The 23,930-nt window shown below is 57.1% G+C and overlaps 1 protein-coding gene across 7 annotated transcripts in view; it reads right to left on the bottom strand.

Moving 5' to 3' along the window:
- The window catches only part of PRKCD (protein kinase C delta), a 39,257-nt gene that overhangs the window by 3,248 nt on the left and 12,079 nt on the right, over positions 1-23,930 (bottom strand). For 3 of the 7 annotated variants that reach the window (XM_079934847.1, XM_079934846.1, XM_079934848.1), the window contains exons 3-18: positions 13,983-14,116; positions 12,649-12,848; positions 11,252-11,312; positions 10,917-11,079; positions 10,787-10,818; positions 9,538-9,623; positions 9,152-9,281; positions 8,400-8,500; positions 6,783-7,157; positions 6,444-6,617; positions 6,057-6,148; positions 5,429-5,491; positions 4,271-4,409; positions 3,929-4,117; positions 3,204-3,332; positions 495-1,071 (exon numbers count right to left, since the gene is read on the bottom strand). In XM_079934847.1, the coding sequence (XP_079790973.1) occupies positions 913-1,071; positions 3,204-3,332; positions 3,929-4,117; positions 4,271-4,409; positions 5,429-5,491; positions 6,057-6,148; positions 6,444-6,617; positions 6,783-7,157; positions 8,400-8,500; positions 9,152-9,281; positions 9,538-9,623; positions 10,787-10,818; positions 10,917-11,079; positions 11,252-11,312; positions 12,649-12,848; positions 13,983-14,097 (2,208 nt within the window). In that variant the 5' untranslated portion in view covers positions 14,098-14,116 and the 3' untranslated portion in view covers positions 495-912. Of the gene's footprint in view, positions 1-494; positions 1,072-3,203; positions 3,333-3,928; positions 4,118-4,270; positions 4,410-5,428; positions 5,492-6,056; positions 6,149-6,443; positions 6,618-6,782; positions 7,158-8,399; positions 8,501-9,151; positions 9,282-9,537; positions 9,624-10,786; positions 10,819-10,916; positions 11,080-11,251; positions 11,313-12,648; positions 12,849-13,982; positions 14,117-23,930 lie in introns of those variants that run through there. The other 4 variants (XM_079934851.1, XM_079934849.1, XM_079934850.1 and 1 more) reach the window with 4 other exon arrangements.

The following is a 23,930-nucleotide window of genomic DNA, read 5'->3' as shown; positions in this document are numbered from 1 at the left end:
CCTTGCACTGTCCTGCTTTTCAGCGCTCGCCCCTCACTCTTCTGAGATAGACTCTCTGCAGCTGGTCCCTCCTCCTCCCATCACCCCACAGAGACACCTGGGGCTCCCTCAGCCACCCAGAAAAGTTTTCTGCTTTTGGCCCATGGCCCTGGAGCCAGAGGAAACCCATAAATACAAACACATTTGCATGAAAGCCCAGGGGTCTGCATCTGCAGCTAACAGCTCGGTTTAACTTCCAAGACAGAGCTGCCAGAAGTGGGAGCAGCAGCCACCAGCTTCCTGGGAGAAACGTGTCCTGATAGCCAGGTCAGCATCAGTTGGTGTTTATTTAGACACACAAATAAAAGAACCTGGCGTTTCAAACAGCTTGTGCTCCTTTTTTTTTTTTTTTTTTTGGGTGGGGGGGTGGTGGGAGGTGGGGAGGGTGTGTGTCATATATATAATATATATATATTTTAAAAGATCGTATCACCAGTCCCCCACATTTTTCTCTACTGAGCAATATATACACGCCTATATATATATATATATATATATATATATATATATAGGCGTGTATATATATATATATATATATTTTACATATTTTTTTCAATAGATAACTACATTCAAGTAATGAAACACAGGATTTACAATTTCCCTCTGAGGGCAGAGGAAAAGCAAATTCACATACAATTCACAGAGGAAGTACCATGAAAGCCCAGCCAGACAGGAGCTGAGGCCTCTCTGGGGGACGAGGGAGACAGGCAGCAGCAGAAATTATGACAATCACACTGCTACTTATCGTGGGGGACAGGCAGGTGCCGATGAAGTGGGGGGCCCTGCCTGCTCTGCCTGGGCCAGGTCAGCAGGCCGTGCTGGCTGACCCAGGCTCCCTGGCTGGGGTGGGCTGGGGGCACGTGTCTGGCAACCTCAATTTTCCAGGAGCCTCTCGAATTTGGGGTTCACAAAGGAGAAGCCGGCAAATGCTGTTTGGTCCATGGAGTCGATGAGGTTCTTGTCGCTGTAGGAGAGGCGCGGCTTCTCGTTCAGGAACTCCTGGTCGAAGTTGTTGTAGTCTCCAGCAGACCTCTGCAAACAGAAGGCAGGGGTGTGTAAGCGGGACCCAAAGGGCAACCTTCCAATGGGTTCCCGACGTTCCAGGGACCCATTCCCGGAGCCATAATCCCTGTTGGGCTGGGCCAAGCCAGAGCTGTCCTTATTTAGAACAGAAAAGGGAGTCTTTCTGCTGGAAGGTGGATGCTGTTACCAAGGGAATGAGGGAAGCCAGTAGGGGGCCTGGAGGAGGAAAGGTGGGCATCCACCCAAGCAGGGTTCTAGAAGACCACAGCCCTGGGCCAAAGCCCAGCCACCACTTGTTTTTGTAGGTCCCACAAGCTAAGGCTGGCTTTTGCATTTTTAAATGTTTAGGAAAAAATCAAAAGGAGAATAACACTTCATGACATGTGAAAATTAAATGAAATTCAAAGTTCGGCATCCATAAATAAAGTTTTATTAGTACCCAACCACACCCACTCACTGACATACCGTCTATGGCCGCCTTGAGACTATCTGGCCTGCAAAGCCTAAGATATTTACTATAAGGCTGTTCACAGGAAAAGTTTGCCAACTCTCTGCTTCTGAAGGTACAATGAAAGAGTGATTGAAAGAGGTCTTAAGCTGGTGGCCCTCAGGCCAAACTGAGCTGCAGGTACAACCATTTTGACTAGCCATGGGTTTTAATGGCATTTGAGCCAATATTTTAAAATTGGGCAATTTGGGGCTTCCCTGGTGGCGCAGTGGTTGAGAGTCCGCCTGCCGATGCAGGGGACACGGGTTCGTGCCCCGATCCGGGAAGATCCCGCATGCTGCGGAGCGGCTAGGCCCGTGAGCCATGGCCCCTGAGCCTGCGCGTCCGGAGCCTGTGCTCTGCAACGGGGGAGGCCACAACAGTGACAGGCCCGCGTACCACAAAAAAAAAAAAAAAAAAAAGGGCAATTTGACATAAAAATCCTGGTTTCTGGCTTCTTTGAAAACTGACAGAGCAGAGCAGCCCTGGGCCCATTTCCTGGCACGTCCGCCCACTCTTGGTGCTGAAACCCGCTTGGCCAGTACATCACAGGCCCCACTTCCCACTGACAGGGGCTGCCGATCAGCTGCCTGGTGTTATTTAAAATCAGTCTATCCCTCTTTCTATCAAAAGTGAGACACTGAAAGCAGGCTGTGTGATTTTCCTACAGCTGGCCTGGCCTGGTAGTGATGTGCCCACGGCAGGAGGCACTGAGTTTGAGATCCCTGGAATGGGGGAGTGCTCTGCGGCTTCAAGACACAAACACGGGGGCACATTACGCAGGCTGCTCAGTGGGAACAGCGTGTCCTGAAAGAGGAGGGGAAGCAAAGGAGAGAAAGGGGAAGGGAGGGAAGAGCTGCGATCAGAGAAGGGCCACAGAGCTCAACTTCTGAGAAGTCCAGCCTCCCTCTGCTCTCCTGCTGGCTCCTTGGTGGTTTCTCTAGATTCTAGGCCTTTATGCAAACCATCCCTCCTCTACCTGGAATACCTCCCATCTGCCCTTGGCCTGGCCGAGCTTCCCCAGCCCTGCAGACATCCCATTTCCTCTCAGACCCACCCCGATCTCTGCATCTTGGGCACCTGCCCACAGACCATCCCTATGGCAACTGATTGTGTGTGGCCTTGTGACATGTCTTGTACTGCTGTCATTTATCATAGATGACCATCAGTGTGCAAGTTTCCTATCTCTCTGAGGAGCTGGGGCCCCTCTAGCTCTGGGACTGGGCCTCCCACTTCGCTATGCAGCCCAGCACAGTGCTCTGCACCCAGAGGGTACTCATCATTTCCGATATTTTTTGGAAAATGGATTGGATAGATGGGTAGGTGGAGGGAGGGGGGCCTTAACTGTGATCCCCAAAGCATACGCCCCTGCACACAGTGGATTTTAAAGAATGTATGCTAAAGGGTGGCTGGATCCACTGTCACCAATGTTTGTTGAATGACTGACTGAGGAGAGATGGTGAGGATATGAGGGTAGAGGCTGTGGCTCAGTGTGCCAAGGAGGTTGGGAAAGCAGATTTGCTAGAAGAAGGGAGAGGAGGAGAGCATGCGAATGATGCAGGAGAGAGGCAGGGCAAAGCAGGAGGAGTCCACTCCGGAAGGCAGTGAGAGAAAACATTGAGTGGGCAGCCCCCACTGGAGCGGGATCACGTACCACTTTGGGCTTGAAGGGCGGCTCCACTGCACGTTTCTCCAGCAGAGCCCAGTTGATGGTCTTGAAGAAGGGGTGGATTTTGATGTTCCCTGTCACTCCCAGCCTCTTGGTTGTATCCCGTTCAAGCAGCTGCAACGCAGCAGGGAACCTGGTTAGCACCCGAGGGCTGTAGGAAATGGGAGCCTCAGAAAACGCCAAGCAGGTCGAGGGGTGCCCAGGCTGGTCCAGTCCAGCCTGGTATCACAGCCCAGGGCCTCTGGGCCTGAGAGGTCCTCTCTGGCCTCTGGTCCCAGGTCCAGTGGAGAAATAGGGTGTGGACTGGGGCTGCCAGGACTCTCAGCTGGTGGGACTTGTGAGCAAAAGCAGTAGCTCTTATTGGGTGTTTACCATCTGCCTGGCATCATACACTTACGTTTTTTTCCTCCCAAAACTCTGTGAGAAAGGTTCTCTTCTGGCCTCATTTTGTAGATAAGGAGATAGACTCAGAGTTTAGCCTAAGGTCTATCTGTCTTCTGACCCCAAGCCCATCATTGCCAGGCCAGGCTGATTCAGTGCAGGGAACATAGACAGGAGGTCCCAAGAAGGTGGCAGGAGAGTGACCCCCCAATGTGTTAGGACCGGAGCACTGGTGAGGCTGCCATCCCTGAGACAGGAGGCTTCTGGCATTCCCGTGACCTGGTGTCTGCCAGCTCCTGCCCCTGCCAGCCCAGCCCAGGGGCTCCTACCTTCTCCAGGATGTCCTTGGACTCCCTGGTGATCCAGCGGGGATAATACGGTGAGTCCACACGGATGGACTCAAAGAGTTCGTCCTCATCGTCACCGTGGAAGGGGGACTGACCAATGAGCATCTCATAGAGAAGGACTCCAAAGGACCACCAGTCCACGGAGAATGAGTACTTCAGGCCCTGCAGGATCTGGGGCAGAGGGGGTGCCAGAGCTGAGGGGGCCCTGGAGCACAAGCCCCGACCAGCCCTCCTCAGCCTCTTGGCTGTGACTCGGACATTGCCACCCACCCCCTGTGGAGACAAGGTGTCGGCCAGAGGCAGGGCCGGGAGGGTGCCACTCACCTCGGGGGCGATGTAGTCAGGGGTGCCGCAGAAGGTGCTGGCCTGTTTGTCCCCAAACATGTTCTCCTTGCACATGCCGAAGTCAGCAATCTTGATGTGGCCATCCCGGTCCAGCATCACGTTGTCCAGCTTAAGGTCCCTGCGGGGAGGGGACAGGAAAAGGAGTCGTTAGGGTCCAATTCCCCTCCTCCCCGTAGTCCCCTCCCATGTCCCCATTGTCAGCCCGGAAAGCCTAGGACTCTCTCCAGGGTACGAGGGAATGAGGAAGAGGAGGGGAAAGAGGTGCTAAACACAGGTGCTTCCTGCAAGCCGCCTACTGTGTGCTGTGTGCTGGACACACACCATCCTACTTCCCGAAGCCCAAAATGAGGCTCAACGAGGTGGTATCACTTGCCTAGGGTCACCCAGCTACTCAGCTGTGGAAGCGCCCTGGACTCAGGTTTGTCAGACTCCACAAGGGCAGGGAGCCCATCTATTTTATGTAGGTAGTTGAGTAGATAACTTAGGCACACGGTAACAAGCACCAGAAAAGCAGAACAGCACAAGGCCCATCTTCCACTAACCTCGCTTGCCAGGCCCTCCCTAGACTGAGTCCAGGCACGGACAGCACATTACAATGTGCATCTCATGCCACCTTTTAAAGCCTGGTCCCTAACATCCAATATGCACTGTCCCATGGATTGGTTTTCCACTTGACAACATACCTTGGGATCATCCCACAATAGTACACACAGCACGGCCTCAGCCTTTCGGATGAGTACATATTAATTCATGGCAGGATGGAACTGTCATTTATTGGGTGAGAATTTATGAAAGCAGACCCCACTGGTGGAAGCTCAGAGTGCTCAGATGCAGCTGCAGAGGGAGACCGATGGCTCCAAGGGAGGGAGACACCATACCAGTCAGTGCTGCGCTCCCACCAAAGGTGTCGAGTATGGGCAGGGAGTTCCCAGTCCCTGGAGTTGTGCCAGCCTCAGCTAAGGGGCCACAAGGAATTGTAGCAATGGAGTAGGTGGTTTAAGCAAATATCCAACTAAAGACCAACTCCAAGAGGAGATGGGGCCACAGCTGGACCGGGATCCACTCAGAGCATTTCAGAGGATATGATGGGGTCGGGGCCTCCCCTCCTAAACACCCCCCACCTTCCGATCCCCGCACCTGTAAATGATCCCTTTCTGGTGTAGAAACTGTAGTCCACAGACTATCTCAGCCGCATAAAACCTGTATGAGACACACACACACACACAGTGTCCTGAGATTTCTGTGAGCAGCCCCTGCTTCTCCCTGGGTCTTCATCCCCACCCCCAGGGACAGGAAATGCTGAAAATAACTCCACGGACAACCTGGTCCTGATCAAGCACATCTTGTATCAGGCAAGTAGGGGCTGGTAGCCAAGGCAGAAAAGAAAATTGTGAAGTAAAAAGCTCCAAATGAGACAGTTCTCTGTCCTAAGAGTGTATGCATTTATATAGATACGCCTGTGTGCACACACACACAGTCTGGGGGTGCATGCTAGTTTAGGGGCCACCCACCTGGGTCCTGCATTGTGCAGGATCACCCACCCGCTGAGGCCCAGGGAGGGGACAGGACCTGGCATGTCTAGGTTGTGTTCCCAGCCACAGCTCACCCCTCACCCCTAGCTTCCCACACGGGGCAGGGGACGGCCCTGGCCACCCCAAGTCTCTCCAACCCCAGCTCCAGCCCAGGCTGGCTTCACCAGGGGGAGGGAAGAAGGAATGGAAGGCAGATGGGCAGAGGGCTCTTCCCCCAACAGGGCCTCGCGTACGTGGCACGGTAGAGCTCGAAGCGGCCTTTGTCCTGGATGTGATACATCAGGTCACCCCCATTGAGGAACTCCATCACAAAGAACAGGTGGTCCTGTGGGGGGAGGGTGGTGAGCAGAGGCACAGAAAGCGGCAGGCAGCTCCCTCACTGAGGACCACTAGGGACAAGCCCCAACAGGAAGCAGGGGACATCTGCCCTGGTGGATGTGAGGGGGGAAGAACAGCCCTGCCCTGAGGAGTCTGAGGAAGGGAGACTCAGCCTTGCCTTAAGTGGTCTGAGGAAGAAGACTGGGCCCTACCCTGGAGAATCTCAGTGGGAGACATGGCCTTGACCTGAGCGACTGAGGGGGGATGTGGGCCAGGGGCACTGATAGTGGGCGGGCCGGCACCTTGGTCTGGAAGGTGCAGAAGAGATGGGTGAGAAAGGGATTCTCCCCGGAGAGCGCCAGCACCCGCTTCTCCACCATCGTGCACTCCACGTCATCATCGATCAGAACCACGTCCTTCTTGAGGGCCTTGATGGCGAAGAATTCCTTTTTGCCCTTCAGCTCTGCGAGCAGCACCTGACAGATGGGCAGGGGTGCTGAGCAGGGGAGGTTCGGACCAAAGGTCAGGGCGCACGGCCCAACCCAACCCGGAAGCACCCAGGGAGGGTGGGAAGCAGGTGCCCCTTGGCTACCAAGCCCAGGTCCCTCGGGCTGCCTGCCCCAGGGCCATGGGGCCCTCACCTTCCCGAAGCTGCCTTTGCCCAGGATCTTGATGAAGGTGAAGTTGTCAATGCTGCACTTGGTGCTGCTCTCCCAGATCTTGCCGTAGGTCCCAGTTCCTGCCCAAGAGACAGCTGCTTCAGACTCATGTCTCACGTCCAGAGGGTGGTCCTCCCTGGCTGGGTCCCTCCCCACAGAGGTGCCTCCTCTCCAGTTGCACTCAACTGTGTGGAGAGGCTGGGTCCCATGCTGGCGTGGGGGGGTAGGGGCTTTCCTGGAAGGAATGGACACACCTTCACATGGGACATCATCTCCAGAGACTCCTGGCTTCTTCTCAAAATTCTGGTAGATCCCAACAGTCTCTGCAGTCTCGGAGTCCGACCTCCGGGCAGGTCTCTGGAGGGGGTAGGGGTTGGGGGGCCAGAGGTCATATCATGGTCAGAACTCCCAACCCAGAGGGAGGACCCCAACCATCCATGACTCCACCCTCAGTACCAATGGGGGACAGCAGGGGCAGAGCCCAGGACCCCAGGCGGTGCATGTGCACGCACACGTGTGTGAATAAGTGCGCACACACACGCACACACACTTCCGGCACAGAGACGCCTCGGTGGTCTGGAAGGCACTGACTACAAACAAGAGTTCTGGAAATTGAACCCTAACTTCCCAGCCACTTACTCAATAGATTTTTATTTGTGTTGCCTTCACTTGTTTTTTTTTTTCCCTCACTTGTGATAGATTCTAGAATCTTAAAGTTCTGTGGCCTCCTTCAAGCTCCACCCATACCCAAACACACACACAAAAAAAACATGTACACACTGGACTGCCCTGGTGGCGCAGTGGTTAAGAATCCACTTTCCAATCCAGGGCACATGGGTTTGAACCCTGGTCCAGGAAGATGTCACATGACACGGAGCATCTAAACCCATGTGCCACAACTACTGTGCTCTAGAGCCCGCGAGCCACAATTACTGAAGCCCGCGCACCTAGAGCCCGTGCTCCACAAGGAAGAGTAGCCCCTGCTCGCCACAACTAGAGAAAGCCCGCATGCAGCAACAAAGACCCAACACAGCCAAAAATAATTAATTAAAAAAAAAAAAGTAAAGGAGCAAAAAGAGATTTTAGGTAAACTCCTTTTTTTTTTTTTTTTTTTGGCAGTACGCGGACCTCTCACTGTTGTGGCCTCTCCCGTTGCGGAGCACAGGCTCCGGACGCGCAGGCTCAGTGGCCATAGCTCACGGGCCTAGCTGCTCTGCGGTATGTGGGATCTTCCCGGACCGGGGCACGAACCCATGTCCCCTGCATCGGCAGGCAGACTCTCAACCACTGCGCCACCAGGGAAGCCCTAAACTCTTTTCTTTTAAAAAAAAAACCATATACACATAAAGGCTTTAGTTCCAAGTGTTCCAACCTTGCAGTCATCCAGGTTCACCCTCAGGAAAAGCACTGCTTGAATAACTAATTTCTTAGGAGAACAAGCCCACCACCCTCTAATGTCCAATCCTTGAACTGGATCTTCCAGAAGTAGGGTCTTATGTATAAACGCCCCTCACTGCAGTTCCCCAGGAGTGGGCATGAGCCCTGACTCGTCCCCAACCCTGCCACCCTCTGTCCAGGGTTCCCACAGTGCCTGCCCACCTGGGTGACTTGGTTCAAGGCCTCGGCCAAGAGCTTCTGGTTGATGCCACAGAGGTTGGCCACCTTCGTCTGGCACTTATGGTGCACGTTCATGCCACAATCTGGGGTGGGAGAGAAGCAGAGCCATCAGGGCCCCCGCCCAGGCAGGCAGCCAGCAGGCTCCAAAAGAACTGTCCCCTTGTCCCAGGCCCAGCCAAGGGCAGGGAGGGACGGAGGAGAGAGCAGGAGAGAGGAGGGCTTTTGGCAGGGTTTGCTGAGTTTCCTGCATTTAGAAAAAGATGTATCTGAAGCCATCAGGAGCACCTCAAATCTTTCATTATTTAAAGAAGAAAAAGAAAAAACAAATGTCTGGGACAAGCTAGACAAGTCACTTTTCCTCCAGACGTCTCTCGTTTCAGTGAAGCCTGAGGTGGGGGAGGGCCTGCAAGGAGCACGAGCTGAGCTGGTGTGAGAGGGGCCCTGGCCGGGGAGCACCTTCCGCCTGTTTTCCCCTCGGTGACTCTCTGGGGCCGACTCGACACCTGTTTTATACTTGAGGACGTGGAGCTCTCAGCAGTGGGGCCACCTTCTGATGGTCACACAGCAGTAAATGGCAGAGTCAGTCGAGCCAGTGGGGAGGGGCCAGGAGGCCTCACCCACGTGAGAGTCCCCAAGCGAGGGGGCAAAGGCAGCCTCAGCTGGTCTCAGCTTCTGGGGTCCGGGTGGGCCCCCCTCCCACTTCCGCCGCAGCCCCCGCCCTAGCTGGCACGCACCTTCACACTTTAATCCCTGCTTCACCAGCCCCCAGAGCAGGCTGCCGCAGTGGTCGCAGAAGGTGGGGCTCATGTAGTTATAAACCTTGAACCGGTGTGGCATGTCAATGTTGAAACGTTCTTTCTGGAACTAGGGGTGTGGGGTGTCACAGGTCAAGGGTCACATGCCAGCACCAGTCCCTTCCTCACCCCCTAACTCTCCCTGACCCAACCCCATGCGTGGCAAGATCCCCAAGAGGGCTCCGTGGGGACTGGGAAATCCAGGGATCCCAGGGGCCAAGCCAGGGGAAGGAAGGAAGAAGGAAAACGGGGAGGAAGGGTGACTCCACAGGGAAGGGGTGGGGAGAGCTCGAATCCCTCCCGCCCTGCCCTGGGCCCCGCCTCACTATGGTGTCCCGGCTGTTGGCTGCAGTGCCCGTACACCGGCCAATGATCTTGTCGATGCATTTCTTGTGGATGGCAGCGTTGCATTCTTGAGGCGGCCCAGGCCCAGGAGGGGGACGGGAAGGCCCCGGAGGGGCAGAGTCTGTGAGCTGGCGCCCCCCGGCCCAGTCCTGCCTTCCACACAAAGTCCCCGTGCTCCCCGACCACCCACACCCTCACCACATGGAGCCCTCGGCCTACAGGTTGATTTTTCTCTCCTCCGGTCAGTCCCTGTGGGAGGAGTCTGGGAAGGATGGGGCAGGGAGGACAGGTCGATCTGGGCGGGTATCGGAGGTTAGGAAAGGCTCAAGGAGTCCCGGTGGGCAGGGAGGGGGGCATGGCAGTGAGAGAACTAGAGGCAGGGGAGCCCTCTTTGTGGCTCAGGACAGCAAACAGCTCTTAAGCTCTCTCACCGCCCCCCGCCACACACACACACACACACACACACACACACACACACACACACACACACACTGACAGATGCACCCCAACACAAAGGCACTCAGGTACACGTACACAGCATGTATAATGACAAACCTTCTTACATAGAATGCTTACCGGGCACCAGCCACACTTAAAATACAGCTTTACATATTTTATCCCATTTGATCTTCACAATGACTCTATTGTCCCTATTTTACAGATGAGGAAATTGAGGCACAGATAGGTTAAGTAACTTTGTCTAAGGTCCTACAGCTAGGAAGTGGTAGAGCTGGGATTCAGACCCAGGCAGCCTGGCTCCAGAGCCTGTGCTCACCACCACCGGTCCACACTGCCTCATGCATGCACCGACGGCCGTAGAGAAGGGTGTGCTCATACGTGTGTACCAGATGCACACAGCTCTCAACAGAAGCACACATGCAGCCAGGGATGTGCTGGCAAAGGTCTAACAGCCTCTCTGCGGGGAAAGAGCCCCGATGTGCAGCACTGGCAGATTCTGTGTACATACTCCACTGGGGCCTATTTCAGGCCGCCAACGTGATGTCACTGAACGGGAAGCGCTGGGAAGAGACACGCCGGCTCCAGCACTCACTGACGCAGCCGCCGTCCACACACACACTACCACATGGAAAGCCTCACGTGCACACACTCAAGCACAGGCTTCATCCAGACACACCGTCCCAACACAGGGACACAGGCTTCTCTGTGAAGGCACGCAGGCACATGCGTGCACACACATGTGCATACAGACTGGGCGGTGGAGACACTTACGCCTGCACTTGTAGCCTTGCTTGTTGAGACCCCTGAAAGGCAAGTGCCCAGGCAGGGTGAGTGAGAGGAAGTACCGGGGATGGGGGCCCTCCCTCACCCACCCCACCCCAGCGGACACAGCCAGTCTCACCAAACAAAGTCTCTGCACACAGAGCAGAAAGTGGGCTGTCCAAAGAAGGTGGCGATAAACTCGTGGTTCTTGATGTAGTGAATTTTGGCCTGTTTGATGGCTCCACGGCGGTTCATCGTTGGGAACTTGGCCCCGTCTTCACCCCGCATTGACTGCTTGCAATCTGGGGACCGGGTAGGAGTGAAGACAGCCCCAGCCCACGGGAGGGGCCACACCCCTTCAGTCCCTCCCAGGGCAGTCCTGGACAGAGCGCCAATGGAGGCTGCTTCCCTAAACCTCCGTTCTGGCTCTGGTCTCTGAACCTCCGTCCCCAGCCCAGGTAGGGAGGGGCTTACCTATGTCTTCCAGGAAATACTGCACAGACATCAACACCTTGGCCTGGGGTTGCAGGTCCAGCTGCAGGAGTGAGGGTGGGGGAGTCAGTGAGGGCGGGCCTGGGCCAAGCCAGACTCAGAACCCGCCCCCATGGTTGGTCCCTGAAGGGCCAGGGAGTCCCAGCGCCTAGCCAGACACCTGTTTGCCCAGAGTGGGCAGGGCCCCACCTGTGAGCCCCGCCCCCAGCCCTCACCCAGGAGTATTATTACATTTGGGGAAGTAAAAGGATCCAGCCCACACCCAGCTTGGCCACATGGCCCTGGGAACAGAGTGGGAAGGGAAACTCCCCGCCCCCAACCCCGGCTGCCCACTTTCACAAGGATCTTAGAATGGAGGCACTGCATCCCCCCACACATGCAGACACACAGACACACGCCTACTGACACAGCGTGCTGGTTCTCTCTCTCTCTCTCTGTCGGGGGCTCTGCCTGTCCAGTCTCCTCACACAGACTGGCTCGTCCTAAGGGCAAGACCCTCAGCTCCCCCAGGGCCTGGTGACTGACAGTGTCACTTGGGGTAGTGGACAGAGAGCACAACAGGAGCCTCTGCCTGATTCTTTAAGGGTGGGTGCAGCCCTGGGTCAACCTCTCTCGGCCCAGTTCCTTCACCCCTCACTGGAGGCTGAGTAGAGTCTCCATGGTCACAGGTCTTTCCTGGCGGGGACACCTCGGCTGCAGGAGCCCACATGTAACCGCAGGGGGCAGGGATGCCCTGCCAGCGCTGACGTCCTGTGGCCACAAGGGACATATGGCCACGTGTGCATGCAGAGTCCAGGTTTCAGCAGGTGAGTGGTGGGCCATGAGCCTTCTCCTCCCCGACCCCCCCTGCTGTGGAAGATCATAACTGGTGCTCCCCGATGCCTGCCTGGGTTTGGAATATCTGTGAAGATTCCAAAAAGAACTGGGAACAATGGGGTTCTCTGAGAAAGGGGACCTGGTGTTGGGGCTAGGACCCACCCTTTCCTGGGTGGGTCCTGTATGGGACCCACCCATACAGCTTGATATGTTTTACTATGTGCACATCCTGCCTTTGCAAAATTAAAAGGGAAAAAAGCAGCTGTAATACCAAGGAGGGCTCTCTTTAGCACCGCCTACGTGCCAGGTTCTACAGTAAGCCCTTTGCATCCAGCAGCTCATTTCATCAGAACTGACCCCACCGTAGGTCTTTTAGTAGTTTCTCCTTTTACAGATTCAGAAGCAGACTCAGAGAGGCGAAGGGTCTGATGAATCGCAGGACCAGGATTTGAACACAAGCTGTTGGCTACAGAGCTGCCCCAGTGGCCGGAGCGGCCAGGTGCCCTCGGCCGTACCCGCTCACTTTGCCCACACACATGCGTGACTGTGGCTGTGCCCCTCACCCAGAACTCGGCCTTGCCATTGTTCTTCTTGCAGCGCTCGGCCAGAACCGACACACCCACTGTCACCTCGGACACTGGCTCCTCCGCAGCTCGCATCAGCACAATCTGGATGACGCGACCTTCATAGATGTGGGCATCAAACGAGGACTTCCACTCAGGGTACATGGTGGGCTTCTTCTGCACCAGCGTCTTCCCACGCTCTGCAACGGGCCAGGAAGGCAAGGTCAGGCTAGGGAACCTCTGTGCCTCAAATCTCGGGCCTTTCCACAGCCTTCCATCCTATGGAATCTGCCTGCTCTCTCCCCCAGGGCCCAAGTGTCCACTCCTCAGCCCTCATGACCATGCTCTGCTCGCCTCACCAGCCCCATCTCACTCACAATCTGCATGAGAGCACAGAAACGCCGGCAGTTTCCCCAGGGTGCCCTGCTAGGTTCCACCCCGGACCTTTGCTCCTCCTGTCCCTTCTTCCTGTGACCCGCTTCCTCCAGCCCCTCTTAGATGTCACCTTCCCTTAGACATTTACTCAGTGACACTGCCACAGGCTCCCACATGCCAGCCATGGTGTTGGAGGCAAGGAACACGGTACCTGTCCTCCTAGAGTCCCAGTCCTGGGCAGAGACATGAATCAGTTCACCCCTCAAGTGAACATTAAATCACAGCTGTCATGAGACTGAAGAGGGCAAGGTCACTGGTTCTAGACCCGCCCATGGTCAGGTGGCCTGCCCCAACCTAAGGGTCAGGGAAGGCTTCCTAGAGGAAGGGACAGCTCAGCCGAGACCTAAGGGATGAGCCAGGGGTTCACCAGGTGAGGGCAGAAGCAAGAAGGAATGGCGTGAGATGTTTGCTTCTTCCAGGATGACCTCCCTGACTGCAGCCTGGGATGGTTCCTCATCTGGACTTCCCTATCACAGGATCACTGTCTGCCTCCTCCACCAGACTGTGAGCCCCATGAGGGCAGGGCCTGGTCAGCCCTGGAGCATGGCAGTGTTCTCAGTACCCAGCACAGGGCCTGGCACAGATGGACATGTGGAGCTCCTGGAGGGAGCCTGTTCTTGGGTGAAACAACCAGTGGGGGAGGAGCCAGAAGCCCTGAGCTCCACAGAAGGTTCCATGTAGCCAGTGCAGGTGGTTCTACAGGCAGTGAGTCGCCTGTTGTCCTGCATCGCAAGCTGAGCTGGGCAGGGAAATGAGGACAAGGAAGAGAAGGATCCCTCAGAGGCTCTAGGAGAACAAGGCACAGTCCCTTCCATTGCCTCCTCCTGGCCCTGGCTTCCCCGCCCCACCGGCTGCTGCCATTGCCTGCAGCACAGGTAGGGTCCAGCCTACAGCCCTACCTGTGCTGAGTGCCTCCTTCATCCTCACAGCACAGAAGGGCTGGCTTGCCTCGTCTGCGGCCTGCAGGGAGCCCAGCTCATAGGAGTTGAAGGAGATGCGCAGGAACGGTGCCATGTTGGGGCTTGCAGCAGGGCTGTGGAGACAGAAGGTGTGAGGCGGGCAGCAGGGACAGCCCTGGGAGGTGGTCAGGTAACCGCTCCCCCCAAGGGCTCCCACAGCACTGAATTTGGCCCACATGGTGCTCAAAAGGCACTAGTCCTAGTTGCCACCATTAAAATTGAGAAGTTTTATGTAAGACTAGATTGGTGGCCTCCCTGGTGAAATTGGAAGGTGCGACATCAGGCCTACTGGGCAATATCTGGCTGGCACTGCTCCCTTTGTTGGGCACCCCTGCCAGTTGACTCCAGTTCAGAGGCCCCCTTCCACTTCTCTCCGAATCCCATCTAGGTCCTGGAGGCGTGTGAGCCTGTGATTCCCATGTCATTCATTTGGGGAGTCAGTCATTCAATGCCTCCTTTAATACCCAATGGCTGTTACCTAGTATGTGCTGGCCATGGCACCTTGGTGCCAGCCACGATGGGCAGGACAGCACCCCTTCCTCCCTGTACCCTGCCCCACGCAGCCCTCCTTGGTTTTCAAAGTTTGGTTTTTGCTCATAACTACCCAGGCAGACAAGTAGGGCCAAGACAAGTAGCAGGGCCAAGATGATCACCCCCACTTTTCAATTTCAGATGGGAAACTGAAATCCTGAGGTTGAACCAGAACCCAAAGCTGGATTCTACTAATTAAGCACCCACTTTGTCTGGGATCAGGGTCATGAAAGGCCCCACCCACATCAGTGTGCTTGACACTTCTGAACCTGAGCTCCTTGGGGTCAGGCGCTCTCGCCTACCTGGAAGTTTGTCCGCACTTTCAGACTAAGTTTTTCCAACTATAAAACTACTTTAAGGTCGAATGTAACGCTGACTTTGCTTCTTACGCCACACAGGTTGGCCCCACACGCCCCCATTCCTCACAGTTCCTCAAATCGAGGATCACGACGGGTGGCCCTGAAGGTCTTTCGGCTTGTCCTCGTGGAGGATGCTCAGCTGTGCAAGCCCACAGGTGTACACTTGCACACCTGCACAGACACTGGTCCCGGGCCTAGGCCCCACAGGAGGGAGCTCCACAGCCGAGGCTGCAGGAATGCTCACTAACATTTATCCCCGTGTATACGTATTTGCTCCATCCTAAACATAAGCCAGCACGGAGGCAGACTGAGACACGCACCCCTACCCACACATGGGCCTGTGTGCACAGGCAACAGCCACCCTGGCCCTGGGACAGCTCCCCCAGCTCCTCCACATGGCCGCAGAGTACCAGCCAGGCCTGCTGGCAGCTCCAAGCCCAGATAAGCTCACAGGAAACACTTGACCTCAGCCTACAGCCCAGTCCGATGGCCCGGCCAGTCCTCTGAAGCCTGCAGCCAGAGAAGAGGGGAGGGACCATGCGGGGCAGACTCCACCACGTCCCCTGCCCGGGCCAGGCTCCTACTCAGAGGGAGCGAGAGTGGGTGTGTGAGCTCACGTCTGAGACCAGACAGGCCAGCCACAGTGACCCCTCAGCAGGCAGGGAGGGAAAGCCAGCTGTGGGCGGCTGCTGCTTCCTCCTGGGGCCCAAGCAGGCATGAGTGTGCAAGCTGGTGTTGGGGGGAGGGGGGCGGTATGTGTGGGTGTGACTGCACAGCCATGGAGATGTGTGTGCCTGTGAGGATGTGTGAGTGGGTGGCAGGTGGTGTGCACTCAGCCAGCGTTGAAGTGGAGAGCGAGCTGTGTGGGCCTGGCTGGGAGCGTGCGTAGGAGCCTGGGTGAGTGTCTCAAACTTCCAGGCAAAAGGACATCATGCCCCTCCTGCCACCCTGTGTGGTCTGGGGGTCCAGAATGATCAGCAGGGCCCCTGCACAGCACGCACTTGCCATGTGTCTGCATCTGCATTCCACCGCCTGACCCCGGCAGACATGGCTCAGCCTCATGCTTCCCAATAGGATAACCTCGAGACCCAGGTGGGGCCGTGATGAACTTCCCGAGTGTCTCAGAGGATGAGGGGACAGGTGGGCAGGGACAAAGGAGGAGCAGTTGTGCTGCAGGGGGCTGGGCTCATATGGGAGAGGGGGTCAGGGCAGCCCTGGGTGGCAAAATGACGGTCAAGCTGCCTGGGTATAAGATCCTATCACCCACACTGCCTTGGCTGTGGGACTCTGTGGGTCACTTGGCCTGAGTCTCAGTCATCCCCATCCTACAGATGAGGAACAGTCCCCTCGCTGCAGAGTTGTCACGATGATGAGAACTTGTATAGGACGAGAGCCAACACCAACCCCACAGCCTCAGGGCGGGGGCCTCTTACCACTACAACCCCTTCTTGCTAATAGCACCCCTCTTTCATCTGTGCACCTTCCCTCACCGCTTACAAAGTACACTCACATCCCCACCACATCCACTCCATGCCACCCCTGGAGCCTGGGAAGACGGTCCTGATAACTGACTCTACCTTTCGGGGAAACCAAGTCTCCAGGAACAGAGCTGCTCATCCTGGAGTAGCAGGTGGGCCCAACACCTACTGGCCAGCTCCTCCTCGGCCCATCCCCCACCTCCCCTCGGGGCCCATTCCAGGTGGCCCGTGGGCTCCGGGTCACCCAGCAGGAGCCGTCCATGGACCACCCAGGGCTGTGAGGCAGAGACAGGATCATCAGCCTGCCCTCCAGCTCTGCAGCACACTCGGAGCAGTTGCTGTTCGCAGTCAGTTAGAAGCCACCAGAGGGAAAACCACAACCACAGCAGGCCCCAGTCCTGGCCCCAAACCTGCACAGCCAGGCCGCAGCACCGTGAGAGAGAGGACCCACGGGCTGCCCTGGGGCTACTTGGCAGTAACCCTAGCGTTAGGTCACCCAGCCCCAACTACCTAGGACTAAACCTAGAGCACGGGCCCCGGCCACGTTCTATCACCTCCTCCACCTCAACTGCACCGCCTGGACCCCCAGAGGAAGACAGGCACCACGAGCTGGCATCTTCTTCCATTGATGGCCATGTGACCCTGAAAGGGGTCTTGGGCCCCTGCACACCAGGACCCCCCTGCACAGCAGAGCCAGAGTTGTCCACCTACCTTGCAGAGCATCTGAACACTGGTGGGAAGGCCAGGGGGTAAAGTGACAGCACAAAAGCAAGGTGGGCCAACTATTTATAGCCCCCATGCAAATTGGCTCAGGCCCACAGGCCCCAAAGGAAGGCCATTGGCTCAACCTTATCCCCACTCTGCAGGGCCACGGAGGTGGCACGGGTTGGACTCCACACAGGCCTCCATGGGGACCAGCTCCTTGGAGCCAGCTGAGGCCAGCCAGGCCTTTCCCAACTGCCTGTGCGCTCCGAGTCTCTACTCTCCTGCTTCTCTAGCCCACAGCAGGGGCAGCCCTGTGAAGCAGAGAGCTCCGGACTTGGGAGTCAAAGGGCCTGGGTGTGAATCAGTACACTCACTTATAAGAAAGATCATCCTTCTCTGAGGCCAACATACACCAGACCAACCTTGTAATGGCATTAGCTCACTTTATCCCTGTGCAGGTCCCAGAGGTGGATATTTTACTGACGAAGAAACAGGCTCAGAGAGGCTAAGTGACTTGCCCAAGATCACAGAGCCAGTAAGTGGTAGAAGGAGGATCTGAATCCAGGCCTGCCTGACGTTGCAGCCCACATTCTTCTGGTATGCCATGTCAGGAAGAGGAGATGAAGGGCAAGAGGGGGCAGAGGCAGAGATAGATAAAAGTGCAGGGAGCAATACACACAAACACACCCATGAGGACAAAGTAAACAAGAAGAGGGGTGAGGGGACCAGGAGACAGGTCCCCTGTGCTTGACCACCCAACCCCCTCCAGGCTGGTCCTAGGTCTGACCTTGGGGATCCCCCGCTACTGTACAAAGAGGGCGGTACAGACCCCTGAACTGCTACTTTCTCTCCTGACCCAGCTGTTTGGGACAGACTCCAGTTCTTAAAACCTGGGGAAGGTCTGGCTGCATCCCATCCCCAGGATATGAGGGCTTGCTGGCCCTGTTCCCCACCCTGCCCTAGACCAACAGCCCAGAGGTACGGAAAGGCAGGGCCGGGCCGGACCAGAACAGGCGGCCCGCTTCTGCCAGGGCAGCGGAAACCTTCTCCCAACCAGTCAGGGGCAGTGGGCAAGGCCGACCTCGAGGTGACCAGAGTGACTGTGCCAGTTGAAGCTCCTGGGGCGTGGAGGACAAGTATGCACATTACACATCCACGTGTGTGTGCGTGAGTGTGTTCCAGTACAGGAGGCAGGTGGGGTGCAAGGCCTGAGGGGCACTATCAGGAACAAAAACGCATTTTCTACAACAATCACATATAACTTGTTGACTAACGATTTTTTTTTTTTTTTTTGCGGTACGCGGGCCCCTCACTGTTGCGGCCTCTCCCATTGCGGAGCACAGGCTCCAGACGCGCAGGCTCAGCGGCCATGGCTCACGGGCCCAGCCACTCCGCAGCATGTGGGATCTTCCCAGACCAGGGCACGAACCCGTGTCCCCTGCATCGGCAGGCCAACTCGCAACCACAGCGCCACCAGGGAAGCCCTAACAATTTTTTTAGAGGTAAAAAATAAAACCCATCAAGCCAAAAATATCTCCCAATAGATCGGCCTTCAGAAACTGACATGTCCAGCTCCTCTTTGTACAGAGCGCAGGGGAACTGAGGACCGGGTCCTGCAATGAGGGTCCCCTGGCCCCCAGATAGGGCCGGGTCCCCTCCAACCTAGTCCTTCCCTGACATTTGATTCTGCCTCACAGGCCACAGGGTGATGCCTGCTGGACAGAGGAGCAAAGCAGGGCCCGAGAAGAGAGGCCTTGGGCAGGCTCTTGGGGAGAGTGTGAGAATGTAGAGGGGGGCTCCCTCACAAAGTCTGCCCAGGGAACAAGAGGAGGCAGGCTGAGGTCAAGCAAAGCAGGGGTGAGTAGGACGAGCTGAGGCCCCTAGTGGGTCTAGGGTCTGGCTCCCTTGAACAGACCCCTGAAGAGAGGGGGATACACCCCTCCCATGCAACCCTCCCCACACACACCCGCCCAGCCTGGGGCAGCCCCTGCCACCTGCCCACGGAAGGCCACCACCCGCTGCCGGTCAAGGCTGGTGGTGGCGGCAAAGCAAAGTGGGGCAGTGTCGGCCTAGGCCCTCTAGGGACACAGACCCTGCCTGGGGGGAGCTCAAGGTCCGGCCCACATCAGTCTTGAGGGATGAATGGAAGAAGGAGGACACAGGAGGCCCAGGCAGTGGGAGGGAAGGAGAGTGAGAGGCAGTGTGATTGCAGGAGGGAGCAGGGCTGGCCCTGGCAGGGTTGCAACAGGGCAAGGGGGCTGGGCGTGGCAGAAGCTGCCGGGCAGGGCAGGCAGGCGGGTAGCAGCTCAGCTGGGAGACTGGCTTCCCCAGATGGCCTTCCCAGACAGAAGCAAGTTAAGGAGGCCACAGGGGTTTCACAACCCAGGAAATGGGCTCAGCAAGAACAGGAGGTGGGGGAGGGGAAGGGCTAGCAAGACCCCCTCCAAGGCCCTTCCCCCAGGGCCTGTGCCCTAGCCCCCATGTCCTGGGAGAGGGACCAGCCATGGTCTCAGGTCATGGCCAAGTCCCACAGCAGGGGATGCTCCCCACCCCTGCTCTCCCCCAGGACTAGCACCTTATCCCCCAGCCAGACTCCTTCTCAGCCCCTCCCTCGCCCCACACAGACCACCCACTGCCATGGACTCTCCTCCCCTTGCCCAGTGACCTCCCCTACTACCTGTCACCACTCCCGGTCTTTCCCCAATCCATTCTTCTCACAGCTCAGAACCTCCTGGACTCCCACTGCCCTTGGAGAAGGCCCCAACCTCAGCCTGGCCCTGGCCTCCCCGCCACCTCAAATCTCACCCCTGGCTACTCTGTGAACACATGCCTCACTTTCCACCTTTGCACAGGCTACTCCCTCAGCCAGAATGTCTCCCTGAATTCCTCCATATCCTTACAGATTGCTCTGAAGTCCAGCCCTTCCTTCCCCACTTGCCAGGAAGCCAGCTGCTCCTCTATCTCACGTGCCCCAGCAGGTCCCCTGTGCATGTGTCTGGGATCACACTCAGCAGAGGACCTGGGTGTCTGCCTGTAGCTCAGCCTTGTCAGCTCTGGCCACACATCTGACCGGCCTGGGGACATTCAAAACCTCCACTGCCGGCTGACCCGGCCCACTGATGGGAATCAGAGGTGAGGCCTGGGCAGCACAACTGAACGTTTTGCAACTGTCCTTCCCTCAGAACCAGTGAAACACCTGGCTTTTCCCTCAGGAAAACCCATGCCTGTGGCGACAAGATTCTGCACATGATAGGGTGGGGACTGTAGGTCTCGAAGGCCTAGCCTGGTCCCAGGTGACCCCCAGCCAGCGGGTGTCACAGTGACAAGACACACCAGGCCCATGGAACTCACAGCCCCACTGGGGACAGCCACATAAGTGTGTAATTACAGAGAAGATGACTGCTGCTCAGGCAGTGAGAAGGCCTGGGGTAGAATGGGGGCCGGAGGGGCCTGTCAGCCGGGGCGGGGGCGGGGTGGTTTGCCTTAGGAAGGGCTTCAATCTGAGAGATGCTCACGGTGCCATGAGCCCATCTGGCCAGAGGGTCTGGAAGGGTAACGGGGACAGGTCTTGGGACCCTGGCTGTCACTGGCTCACACTCACCCCTGCCCGTGTCGGGTGTAGGACCTGTGTGGGGCACAGTCCACAGCAGGCACAGGCCTGAGCCACTCAGCTGGCCCTAGGACTGGGGAAGCCCTGGGCTCAGCCAGAGGGAGGGCTCCAGGTACCCCTGAGGGGGGAACAAAAGTCCCTTCATGGCAAGACTGAGGACAAGGGGGCTCTGTGAGGAGCCAGGGTAGGGGGTATGTCAGGGCCTTTCCCAGAATAACCACACCTGTGTGCCCACACGGGCACACCCACCAAACCAAACACAGTTACACGTGGGGAGCCCTGACTGCAGTTGGACATACACACACAGCTGTAACCACAGGCACATACACAATCCCATGACAACTCAGTAACGCACACACCGAGAACGACACCCCTGCTCCCCGGCTCTCACATGTTGACAGACATCCAAGCCCACGCAGATCACACAGGACATTCATACCCTCACGCATTCACCAGCACAGAGAGATCTGTGTGCACACAGGGAGCCGCGAGCACACAGGCACACCGCCACTCCAGGCTGGCAGAGATCAACTCACAAGCCTGGAAGAACCCACACATGCCTGACTACGGTCTGCCACCAGAAAGTCCAAATGTAGCTTTTTCTCCTGCAGCCCGTGGGGCACAACAATTGGGGACAGGGGAGGGAAGGGCAGCAGGACATCAGGCAGGCTGGGCCTCCCCACTGAGGGAGGTGGAGAAAGTCCCTCCTGGCCTGGGGCAAAGTCCAAAGTGTACAAGGGAAGGAGTGGGCCCGTCAGGCTCATCGCTGGGTGGCCTCCCACTGCCTGAGGCGAAGTCAGTGGAGGTTGGGGACGAGGCTGGGGGCCACAGGTGCAGTCACAGGCCTGGTGCACAGGAGGAGGGGCGGGTGCACCCGTGCAGGTAGAGCAGCCATGCGGGCACCCCACACAGCACCTCCACGGAGCTCCAGACTCACTGGGCAGAACCTGACAAAGAGAGGGCGGGTAATTCACCCAAAGCCACAAAGCCAACGGGGCAGACCCCAGGGTGGCGGAGAGGGACTCTCCGGTCCTAGCCCCAGAACTGCCCGTCTGGCCTCCCGCGGGACAGGGCACTGCTTGACAGAGGGCACGGCTCCTCCACCAGCCCCCACAGAGATGGGCCCGCAGTCCACTCCTCAGCCCCTCTCTGTGCACCTCCTTCTAGAGTCCCTGTGATTTTCCTGATTGTTGACAACAGCCTTTGTGTTTGAGAGACGGTGAGATGGCCATCTAAGGCTTTTGCCATCCATGCCCACAAGGTGAGTAGGGCCTAGATGATGCCTTCCCACTTTAGGGATCAGGAGAAAGCTGGAGAGAGGCAGGACCATGGTGTGCCATCTCACGGCGGGCAGTGAACACAGGAACTGGAGAGCAGGGGCTGGTTGTGGGCTGGACAGGTCTAGTTCAATGGGGTCTACCCTGGGTGCCCTGCGACCTTGGCCAAGGCCCTCTGGCGTCATCTGTGAAAGGGATGATCTTGCCCTGCCCAGGAGGTGGTGCTGAGTGTAGGAGCTGTACCGTCATCCTTATCAGCGCTGTCATCCTCACGCTGGGCCCTCTCCCCACCTGCCCCACCGCCCATTCCCAGCTGTCTGATAGCCACAGGGGCCTCCAAACTTCCTTGGATCAGTGGGTAAAGGGGCTCTCTCAAGCCACCCAGCCCTGTGGTGCCCTGCTCTGGTCTGTTGCTCTGGAAAGAGACCAGGCTGGGCAAAGACAGCTGAGTCCACTGGCAGACACCTGGCCAGCTACTGTCTCTCTCAGGACCTCAGTCTCCCTACGTTGACAATGGAGACCTCTCAGCTTCCTCCAGCTCTGATGAACGACCCCACAGTTCTCCTCCGACCTCCTCCCAGCCCCAGCCCACAGCAAGCGGACACCTGCTCCAGCCTCAGGCCTTGGTGACTGGCTACTCCACTGTGCCTGTTTACCCAACACAGCCATAGACATAATCCAAAGCTTCTGGGGCTGTTGTGAAAACAGCAGCTCAGCCACCACAAGCCTGCCCTCCTGGGCACCCTGGCAGGGACCTTCAAGGGACAGCCACCCCAGCCCTGTACCCAGGGCCTCTCAAACTTCCCCACCAAAGGCCTGCTGAACCCTCTCCTCCCTAGTCCGGGCTTTACGTGCTACCTCTCGACTCTCAGGTTTCACTTTCAGCCCAGACCCTCCTGAACTCCAGGATCCCCAACCTCACCAAGCTCTGTAGGTGCTCAAACACATCCAAATGAGGCCTACTGATGTTCTCCACGCAAGTGCCCCTGTTCTCCTAGCAGCGCCAGCACTCAGGCCAGACACCCGGCGGTCGTTTCCACCTTCCCCTTCTTCCCAGCACAGCAAGGCTATCACTTCTGCCTCCTGTCCATCCCGAAGTCCTCTCTTTTCTCCATCACCACCCTATCCAGACACCATCGCCTTCTGCAGGCCTGCACCAGCCTGATCACTACCCTCCATCCTCTCCTCTGGCCCCCATGGTACCTCTGCCCCAGTGACTAGGCAGGTCTTTTAAGACAGTAAAGCAAGTCTTGTCACCCCCTGCTCAAGTCCCCAGTGTTTCCCATTTCCCTTCTGATGAGCCCAGACCGCTCTCCCCGGCCTCCTGGCCATACCCCGCCCTGCTCCTGGGCCCCAACCCCAGCGACCACTTCTGGTTCCCTAAACAGCCACGTTCCTTTCTGCTCACGAGCCTCTGAGCTCGCTGTTCCATCTTCCTGCTCCTCCCAAAACACACACTGGCTCTTTCTCATCATTCAGGTCTCAGATGGACACTCCCTGATCTGCCCATTTCACAGGTGAGGTGACTGAGGTTCAAAGTAGTCCAGTCCCTGGCTTGAGTACACAGCCAGGAAATATCAAGCAAGGATTTGAAGCCAGATCTGTCTGACGCCTGCAGAGGTCTTGCTCCTAAACCTTCGATGCCCTCGCTCACACTCCTAGCCGAGGCCCCTGCCCATCTCCAGCCCTCCAGGCTCCTGGCCCCCGCCTACCACACCGCCAGCATTACCATTCAACACCCAAGAACCCCAGCCCCTTGGCCCTGGATAGCAAAAGCCAAAGCTCAGCCCAACCCTCACTGGGCTGACCTTCTGTGTGTCCCTGGGACAGGCAGGTCCCTGCCACCAGCTGCTGCATGGCAAGGATGTATGTATGGATGTGTGTAAGGGGATTTCCAGCTCTCCCCACTCCTCCAGCCTCCATCAGCC

Source organism: Stenella coeruleoalba, assembly GCF_951394435.1.
Source record: "Stenella coeruleoalba genome assembly, chromosome: 10".
Classification (NCBI taxonomy): domain Eukaryota; kingdom Metazoa; phylum Chordata; class Mammalia; order Artiodactyla; family Delphinidae; genus Stenella; species Stenella coeruleoalba.
The sequence above is the reverse complement of the archived record's forward strand: the minus strand, read 5'-3'. Positions and strand labels throughout refer to the sequence as shown.